The following is a 10,481-nucleotide window of genomic DNA, read 5'->3' on the forward strand; positions in this document are numbered from 1 at the left end:
TATATCTTTTGGCAGAAAATTTAGAAGGCAAGAGGTGAAGGTAAGGGCCACGAACACGCGCTTTATTTGGCATTTCGAAGATATTCTACTGTGGGGCCCCACAATTTCTGAGAACTATTTCCATCTTCCACAGCATGTGCCAATCGTTTCACACTGTCCGACGTGTCATGCACGCGGCCGAGGCCCAGATCGAGAGAGACGGCAGGGGACCTTGATACTCGATCTATCACCAGTGGGAGAGATAAAAGTAAAAAATAATTTTAAAATTGGCCTTTTTCCTTTGGATAACTTTTAATATTTTTATCAAAAAAGCCTACTTTATATCCACTGGCACTTATTAACCATAAACTTTACCTTACATTTATACCAAGTTTCTCTCGTCAAAATTTTATTGATGGGATATGACTGTGGCTCCGACGTGACTAAGAACAACATTAGTTTGACTGAAAATATATTAATAAAAATAAATGTGTTGCATATATATATAATTATGATTTTTTTATATTACAACCTATCACAGCAAGCATGGTTTGAAGGTTTTGATATAAAAAAAATTTAAGTAAACATGTTGTGTAGGCATATTTAGAGCTTTTGTGGCGTTTTCCTTTTAATTTATTAAATTGCATTTTCATATAATAATTGGGATCCTGAACTCAAATTTTAACTCCGGATTTTTTCATACTTCATTTATTTTCTTAATTAAATTTTCATCTGTGAAGAGAAATATTGGAATATTTAAATAATCAATCACTCATTTTTAATAGTTTAAACATTTAGAACCGGTAGCATTTGGGGTAAATTTTCTTCGGTCACTTTTAATTCGATCAAATCCGTAACTAGCCTGGTGTCGGACGGCACCTCCAGATCATCCCGGCTGCCCCGGCGGGAAACCCGAGTCCGAAGTCAACGCTGGGGGCCCGTCACTTCCCGACAAAACTCTTTCCGGCCGAACTCGAAATGACGAAAACGACCCTCCCCAGTCCGCCCACGACTTTCTCCTTTTGCAGTCCGCAAACGCGAGCGCTGCTGGCTGCCTCTCAGCAACACGGAAAGTTCCTTCTCCTTCTTCGTCTCCATTCTCGTACGTACGCCCACGTACTTCCCTTTCTCTCTCTCTCTCTATATCCTCCACTTGCTGAGGCGAGGCGGCAACCCGGAGCTGCCGGCCAAGCATTACCCCCGCCTCTTCGGCCTTCTCGCTCTGTTTGTTGATTCCTTTTCGAAGTCGCGGCCGCCCGGTTGGTGGTAATTCGGTCGTGCGCTCTGTCCGGTGGTCGAGGTCTACTGGGTCGGGATTCTCTGGCGGGTTTTGGGTCGCTCCGGTCGAGACGTTTTGGTTGCGCGGCGCGCTGGCTGAGTGAGCGGTGAGCTGTTGCGCAGGGCGGTGAAGTCAAGGGGCGTGGTCTTTGGGGGAGTGGTGGTGGGGAGGGAGAAAATTCGGGCTGCGGATGAGGCGGATCAAGGTTCGAGGCTTTTCAAAGCGTGGACGGCAAGTGTGAAGGGAGTGGAGTGTGTGAGAAAGGTTTCGTCTTTTGACCGGAGGGGTGGCTCCGAGGACTGACTTTGCAAGAGTTGACCTCGTGAGGTTTGAACGAATTCTGGGTCGATCATTTCATTTTGGTGTCTTGGTTTCTCTTGTTCGTGTGCTTGGCCGGCTGGAATGACCGTCGGCGCATGAACTTTCTTGCCTGAAGAATCTTCCCGAGGCCGCGGAGTTGGCATTTCTTGCGGAAGCAGATACAGAGGATCTTGATCGGCTCTGATGGCTCCATTCCTCTCGCGTTCTGTTCTTAGTGTGTCTGCCTGGTAGTTGGAGAAGTTGGGTGGTTCCCCCTAAGGTTTAGCTTCCCATGACGGGTTTTGGAGGTACCTAAGGATTCTAGATGTCAATTTCAGCGTTTACCCTGCTGTTGTTTGTGCAATTTCTCAGAGCATCGACTTCGGGGTTTGTTCTTGAGTCGAGGGTTTTGCGGTGCCGATCAGATAGCATATTCGAGTTATCTAGGTCGCGAGTTGTTTCTCATCAATGGGGGTGTAGTCGACAAACTTTTTGTTCTGCGAGGCCCTCAAATTCTACGGCACCAATGGCTGCGACTTTGAGGAATACCCTGGAGTAATTCAATGTGAACTCGACCTTCCACAGGGTGCTACTTATAGCTCACACGGTGTGTAATTTCATTGTTTACGGGCTTGATTTCTGGAGGTCTATTGAGTGCAGAAGCTTTATACTTCAAATGTCCATGATCATACCAAACCTTTTATTTTGGCAGCACGTTTGCATCTTAGCGGAGGGAGAAAACTTTTGCAGCAACAGCCAATGGGCATACATCCAAACGATCATAAGGGTAAGTTGCCAGAGGATAAATCTCTATCAACCTCCAAAATTATTGGCACGGTAGTACCAGCAGCTTTTGCTGTCTGTTGTGTTTTGCTTTGTGCCTGGTTCTATGGGAAAAGGAAGGCAACTGCTCACACAATGCTTTCAAAGGACCTGAATTCAAGTAAGTAGAGTACGTCATCATTGGTACATGGACCAAAAGTTATTGACTTTGGTATTGTTTGTTTGTTTCCTTTTTAGCCTTAGTTTCTAACACATCTTTCCTCCCAGTGGATTCGATTTCCTCCTTTGACAGGAACTCTGTTTCAGAAAAGGTTTATTCCCTAAGAAAAGTTCCTGGGCAGCCCAGCTCAGGTGCCCCCTAGTCCAATGAGGGTTCCCCAGAGTCCTAGATTTTCAATGTCCCCATCTCCACGACTCAATAGACTTGGATCGCTGCATCTCAATTTCAATCAGGTCACTAAAGCAACAAACAATTTTTCACCTTCGTACGAATAGGAAAGGAGGCTTCGGGACTGTCTACAGGGCATCCCTAGATGAGGGTCAGGTGGTTGCCATTAAAGAGCAAAAGAGGGTGAGTGATTTTTCATGTAACTAAAATAGCCTCTCATGCATGATTATTGCCAGTGTAAAATTTGATAAGTCATGAGCATACGCCTATGAGAATTACTAGCAAATTGTATGCTTTAAGTTCCTGTGGGGGTACCGTGCTCCAGATATTGGACATTCCAAGCAGATAACTAAGTGGTCTGTGCATACTTACTTTTCATGTCATCATTAAGTGGTCTGTGTATACCTACTTTTGATGTCATCATTTAGAAAAATGCGGTTTTCTTCCTGAGAGGATTGTTATAATAGAAGAGCTTGCTCTTATGTTTGTATGCTTTCCCCAACATAGGGAATTGAACTAGTGGGCTAAAAGGAGAATTCGGTTACAGTTTGTTGCCATCTTTGATTTTACCTCAAATGAAGTAAAAGACAGAAATTTCTCACAAAATGTACGCCTACGGCATAAAATGACTCCGCTTTGTTCTGTTTAATGTTATAGATATTTTAAGCTGTCCAACCTGAAACAGTTGGTCCTTATGAGTGGGTGGGAATTTCCCATGGAAGGAAGGGAATAGTATGCCTTCTTTACTGAAAGCAAGATTCGATACATTCCGCTTCGATCTTGTTGGCCATGGCATTCTTTACTGTTGTCAGACTGAGTTTAAGATGGTTCGCCTACCTAAATTGTTTTTTGTTATATTAAACATGGACTTGTAATTTACATGAGAATATCTTACTTTCCACAGGAGCATTTTAAGGGATTGCGAACTGAATTTAGCAGTGAAGTTGAGCTTCTAGCCAGATTGATCATCGGAATCTGGTGAGGCTGCTTGGGTATGTTGATAATGGAGACGAACGCTTTATCATCACAGGTATGTGCCAAATGGTACCCTAAGGGAACATTTGGATGGTGAGATCTCTAAACTTGAATTTGGAATTGTTTTTTTTATTTGAAAGTGATACTTATGCCTGATCCTTGCAGGCCGTCGTGGTAGGATTCTGGATTTTAATCAAAGACTTGAAATCGCCATTGACATTGCTCATGGCTTGACTTATCTCCATCTATATGCAGGTAATCGAACTTCACTTTTGAGCGAACACTTTTTGTTTTTGGTTGAATCTTTTATCAAGAAGAGTAGCCATACGTTTGTTACCCCTTCTTCTAGTAATTCTGCATGATAAAAATATCTAAAATGTCTAATTCTACTCAAGTTGGTCGGCATGGTTGCATGGGTACAGGTAAATTTGTTAGAGCATATGTGACAGAGTGATATTGTCAAGCAAGTTAAGAATATGACTTAATCCTCACAGGTCAGTCAGTGTGTAAATAGAACCATGAGGGTTGTAATATTCTTTTCCATTGATTCTTGACTCTGTTCCCTTTTTGAGGCTGCTAAATGCTATAGACATACTGTCTTTCTTGACTAATGGTCATGAGTGGTTGCTATTTCTTGGAAACCAGAACCTGCATTAGGAAATATCAGTTTTTTCTTTTAGGGTAATCCTTCAGCCATTCTTGATAGTCTTGTTCATGGATAAAATTCCTCTGTACCCTTTACAATTAATGTGTTTTGCGGAATGTTGCAAGAGCACTTTGGTGGAGAAAACATCCTCTGGATTTAGCAATTTCTTTTATTTCTCTTAGATGTCAAAAGGATGCAATTCATATAGACAACAATAAACAGATTTGAAAGAGCAAAGAGTAACTTAAACATGACCTATGGATTCATCAGCTATCACTTCTTTACTTGTTTGTAGTCGCCACATATAGGGACAAATTAGGAAGGGAAACAGCATCCTAGCTTGTACCTACTGCACATAATATTGGAATTTCACCTGGAGGAATGGAAAGGCTATTGAGTACTCGGAGGGAAAGGGGCTTATAGTTTCTGTTCTTCTATTGCTAATTGCAACTGACATGGATCTGCAATCTCCATGTCATCCTAGCATGGTTACTAATGCTATATTTAGCTTCAAATCAAGTGTTTCTTCTTCACACTTTCTTGGAAGTCATTGTCCATGGAAAAACCATGTCATCATAACCATAATGTGGTTCACGCATTGTGATCTTTTCTGCCCACGTGCCGCACTTGTTGCTTTAGTATCATTCTTTTGTCTTTTCCTTACTATTCAAATCTTATTTTCTGTTGTCCTTAATAGAAAGGCAAATTATCCATCGCGATGTAAAATCATCGAACATCCTTCTGACGGAGACCTTGAGGGCTAAGGTAGCTGATTTTGGATTTGCAAGGCTTGGTGCTGTGGATTCAGATGATTCTCATGTCTCGACAAACGTTAAAGGGACAGTTGGTTACCTAGACCCAGAGTATATGAGGACCTATAAGCTTACTACCAAGAGTGATGTGTACTCGTTTGGAGTTCTACTTGTAGAAATGCTGACAGGCCGTCGCCCTGTTGAACTAAAGCGGCCTTTTGAAGAACGTGTGACACTTGTATGAATACGTTAATCTCACCTTCTAAAAACAAGCGGTTTAGATATTATGATATTCATCATAATGTGAGAAAACTTAGACTACATTGCATGTGTGCTTTTTCGATATTGAATTACAGTGAAACCTGCATCAATACAGAACAGGACCAGTTGATGGATAATTACTGTAGGGATAACTATATAGTATGAGATGACTCATGATTTAAAATATGAAAGAGACAAAAGAAATCCGGTGATTCCCCATTGTATTCACTAACTGCTGAATTGCACCTAAGCTTGGTTAGATGAGCTGCTCCTCATTAAGCTTATCTTCAACTAGATCACATGAGTTGTTAAAGAGAAAGACTCGATCATTGTGTCATTATATTCAGGTTTACACTAGAAAAATGATCATGCTTGCTTGATGCATGTTTGAGTAGTTTGTCAGTTACCTTCATTTGCATGAATTAATAGTTTAGTTAGGAAATTCAACAGACAGATATCTGTGCAGGCCTTCAAGAAGTTTGACGAGGGAAGGTCGTTGACCTTGTGGATCCAAGATTGGAAGAAGTAGTTGATGCAGGGATACTTTTAAGGATCTTTGGGTTGGCCATTCAGTGTGCAGCACCCATTCGGGCTGATCGGCCTGATATGAAAGCAGTTGGCGAGCAGTTGTGGGGCAATCAGGGCAGACTATGTTAAGACTGGAAGGAGGGGGAACTGATCGAAATCTGGTCAAGTAGGCCTGGTACAGAAGCTGTTGGTGCACAGTTTATTTATTTACCCTTCTAAAGTATTACACGCACCTTTTTCTCCCTTAAGGACAGCAGTAGTAGTTTAATTTGCTATTTGTGTATAGATGTATTCCATTGCATTGTGTATGGTCATTTTAAGGAAGAAATAGTTCACCTGCTTTTGTGAAAATGTAGCTGTTCAATGACAGAACTTTGCTGCATTAAGTACTGAGATAACTACGAGGAAAAGTTAGTAGCTTGCAGCACAAGGTCATTGTTTCGTTTTACCTTCTTTGCCCCATTTGTTATCCTTCCTATCGGTTGTTCATTCATTCGTCTTTCGTCTAGTTGTCACGTGCCAACTATAGTCACTAGTATGCTAATTGATTGGGGGAGAAATTTATGTTCACGAGCGAGATAAATGCTACCTGGAGTTTCCTGTTTTTCTCTCCATTTTAACAACCTGAATGATGGTTTTAAGAAAACTAGCCAATATAAATGTGCATCAACCTACTTATGTGTGTCGTGGGCACGTTTTATCCGTCCTTATATCCACACAAAAGTAGAGAAATCATGCTATGCCATTTAGGGACTTAATAGTATCACGGTGTTACATTGAACACAAAGGTGGATGCGGTAATCATGCCCACGTGCATGATTATGAACAAGAAACGAAGGAAAACATGCATTTCATTGATCATCGTTGCAATGCTGTACAACCTCAGGCCAGTGTCGAAGGAAAACAGGGTAGAGAAGGCCCACTCCGGCAGTTGAAGGCGGATTATAGCTTGAGCAGACACCATTGCTCTCGCCGTTCAAGCATCCCGTGCTTCCATACCTATCCTATATCAACAAACACCAAACCCAATTCCGCATGCACATTCCTAGTAACAAGAGACGTCTCATGTTTATTATGGTGTTTATGCCTAGAAAATCTCTAATTCGCCAGGTGCATTGATGGGCATTCGTCTACTTATATAGAATTGACGCGAGCAGACTTTTCCGAAGGGATATAAACAGAAGTCCGAAGACCTTAACCGAAACGTATCTCTTCTATTTATTAAGCTGCTCGTGCAAATTGAATTTTGGATTTTGCTCTCGGGGATCTTTCCGTTGTCTTGCCTCGGTATATTTTTTCCAGGTTTTCCTGTTCGGACCCGTTATCAAATGGCATTGACTGTGGTTCACTCAGTGGTTTATACGAGATCTCCCAAGATCATTTGCAAAGTCATACATATGCTCAGAATATTGCCTGCCTCGTGTCACTTCCCGTAATTTTTCAATGGATTAATCAAGAAGAAAAGTTCGTTTGATTGTGCTTCAAACTGCATGAGTTGCAGACTGCTATTTCTTTGGTCTACAAGAAGTTAGTTAGCTGGAGGAAGTGAGAGTCCTTTCTGTATGAATAGAAAAGCAGCAGAACTGTTGAAATTGGGATTTCAGGGAACCGATCCACGGCTTGAGGATTTCAAGTTTTGTATAGTTCTCGTCAGTCTAATTTAGCAGATAAGGTTCTATTTTGCTTAGATCAGGTCAAGCTACTCTTCTATTGCGTGGAGTGCAATTTTGACAGAAGGAAACTTGTCGATGAAAATGCTATGGAGCCCATTAGTTTCCTGTGACATTCAGGATATGATCCACGAAGAATTCCTAAAAAGAGATTCAAAAAATAATGCCTACGACTTAACATTTTTCAGTGACCAACACTGCAGCAGTCGGTGTAGTTACTTGATCACTCAACAATTTAAGTCTCTTTTTCATGATTGCATACTGGCTTGCCCTGCAATCCCTTTCGCCAACAATCGTCAACCCTTTCTTGGGTACGTGCGAGGTAGTGTTATACTTCAGGATGATTTAGCTTATTTAAGCTGGATCCATTTGAAAAGAAAATATTATGGAAAAGTTTATTCTGGCCTAGTAGCACTTACAGCCCAAACACATGCAATTGCTATTACAGATACCAGTTGTCTGAATAAACAAAAATCATATTGAACTGATCAAATAGCTTGGATCTGGAGGGACTGGGACTTCAACAGCTCCTTCCAACATCTGAGTGATTTTCTTCGTGTTTGGCCTCAAAGCCCAGGTCTTCCTGGATGCATTACAATGCTGTCATCACAAATCTTCTCACTCTCTTCATGTCACTCAATGCCTCCTCATCTCTCTCCCTACTAGCTTAAGTGCGCTCCCGTTGTGGTAGCAATCATACGCTCGGTCAACTTCACAATTTGAGCTTCAATTTTGCTTCCGGCGGATTTCTTTCTGCAGCAGATGAGCTCTACCAACAAAATGCCAAAGCTGTAAGCATCTACTTTGCTCGAAATAGGCATATTCGGGAACCGTCAGCGCTAACTTTCTAGTTTCTCTTGTCTCAGTGGTGGTTTGTTTGATTCATCATCAAAGAGCTTACTAAACGGGTCTACATTGGTAGTTATTTCCATAGTAAGTTACTAACGGAGGTTTTATTTCCAATAGCAAACTCCTTACTTTGTTAGTAACACCTAATATGTAAGAAGACCCACGTTAGTAATTTGTCAATTTCTCATAAATTACGATTTTCAATGCTAGTTTTTATCTTGGTGATAAATTACTTTCTACTTGAAGTTGGTAAGTACCTTACTCATTGGTAACTTATCATCTTATTAGTTGATCTATGTTGGTAAGCTATTGATTTCACCGGTGAAGTTATTATTGATTTCACCGGTGAAGTTATTAAGTTCATTGCTAAGTTTTTTTTTTTTTTTTGGTGATAAATTCCTAAGAAAATTGATAATTTATTCATGCATTTAATGTTGGTAAATTGCTAACATTGTCTATAAATTACCATCAATTGGTTGGAGGGCACAAATTGTCCAAAAGTTCTAAAATTTATTACTTTTGTAATTTAATCCTAAACCTTTCAATTTTGTCAATAAAGTCATAAAAATTTTCACTTTTTGCCAATTGAGTTCGTCTGGCTGATTTTGGTTGGAATTTACTAACATGAATCTTGGCTGTCTTACATGACATGACGTGCGGCAGTAGACAAATTAATTATTCTTATATATATTTTCTAAAATTTTAAAAAAATTTCTTGTCTTTTTTTTTTTTCCCCTCTCCCTCTCTCCTTCCTCTCCATTAGACGCCTAGCCTCCAATGACCTTGAGAGGTTGTGATTTGCAAGAGTTGACCTTGCTGACCTTAGGCATGGTCACCCTTGCTAGGAACTAGCAACAAGCGGCCTCCACAGGCCTTGCGAGGTCCCCCTCATTGGGGTCAGCAAGGTGACCCCTGCTCACTCGAAGCACGTGAGGGGTCGGCTTGCTGGCTGCAAGCGAGGCTTGCCCTTGCCGGGTCCGATGAGGCGAGCCTTGCCCAAGGGCGCTGTGAGGTCATCCCCTCGGGATTTAGCGGGCGACCCTCGCCCCCTCGAACACACAAGAGGGTTGGCCTCACTTGCTATGAACAAGGCTCACCTTGTCGGGTCGCGAGGCGAGCCTCACTCAGGAACACTGGGTAATCGTCACTAGGGCGGCGAGCGACCTCATGAGGCCCGGTGAGGTCACCTCTCCAATTCTAGGTGAGGTCGACCTTGAGGCCAGCGGGCTAACCCTCATTGGTTGCAACCTTTGGCCGGTTGCCAAGGGTGGGTGTGATAAGGAAGACAAGAACGAGAGAGAGAAGAGAGAGGAAAAAAGAAAAGAAAAGAAAAGAAAAGAAAGAGAACATTAAAAAATTTAAATTTCGAAAAATATTTAAAAATTAATAGATTTTATCCATGTCATTTCGGCCAAAACTTTGGTTGGATGAACTCAATTGGCAAAAGTGAAAAAAGATTTATGACTCAATTAATAAAATTGAAAAGTTTATGACTAAATTGATAAAAATATAATAGGCTTAAGTTTTTGGATAATTTCCTATTGATTAGAACTTGGAGCAACAAATTGCATGATAATATTGACAAGATTTATAATTTTTAATCATATTAGAAAAGTGCCGTGCACGGAAACATGACTGAAGGAGGCGTTTCGTAATTTACCCGTTGGCCGGCAGCGCCGAACTTATTAAATTTAGACAAAGGCAAGTCGGCAGGGACCCAGAAATTTCCCAAGGAGAAACAGACAAGAGTTAGTAGACTTTGACCAAAACATCTTTAGGTTTTAGGAGACTTTATGAGTTGAAAAATGATGGAGAAGAATGCAGACCCCCAGCCACTTCCTGGAAATTGAATATTTCCGTCATGACCGCAGATGCTCGAACTTACGTGGAAATTTGCTGTGGAGTCCCAGGTCAAGCATGAGCTCAATGGATGTGATCGAGGTGTTGCAATGGTCTAATGTTTAGACTGCAATGAATCTTGTGCAGCACGGAGACGAATGGTTACATTCATTGATGATGAATAAACATTCTTCTGCACATACTCTCTGAAAATTTGCTTACATGAGTTAAT

General features: G+C 41.3%; 1 protein-coding gene and 1 long non-coding RNA gene across 2 annotated transcripts; both read left to right on the forward strand.

Moving 5' to 3' along the window:
- The first annotated feature begins 1,987 nt into the window (after positions 1 to 1,987).
- LOC120291177 lies at positions 1,988 to 2,820 on the forward strand. The gene is made up of 3 exons (XR_005549062.1): positions 1,988 to 2,165; positions 2,271 to 2,501; positions 2,609 to 2,820. It is a non-coding gene; the product is annotated as an uncharacterized LOC120291177 (long non-coding RNA).
- A 774-nt stretch (positions 2,821 to 3,594) lies between these two features.
- On the forward strand, positions 3,595 to 5,346 carry LOC120292088 (calmodulin-binding receptor-like cytoplasmic kinase 3). The gene is given in 5 exon segments (XM_039309969.1): positions 3,595 to 3,685; positions 3,688 to 3,756; positions 3,759 to 3,797; positions 3,870 to 3,959; positions 5,048 to 5,346. Coding segments are annotated over 5 exon segments (573 nt in total). The 5' UTR covers positions 3,595 to 3,609.
- Positions 5,347 to 10,481: the final 5,135 nt, after the last annotated feature.

The sequence above is a fragment of the Eucalyptus grandis genome, chromosome 3 (genome assembly GCF_016545825.1).
Source record: "Eucalyptus grandis isolate ANBG69807.140 chromosome 3, ASM1654582v1, whole genome shotgun sequence".
Lineage (NCBI taxonomy): Eukaryota > Viridiplantae > Streptophyta > Magnoliopsida > Myrtales > Myrtaceae > Eucalyptus > Eucalyptus grandis.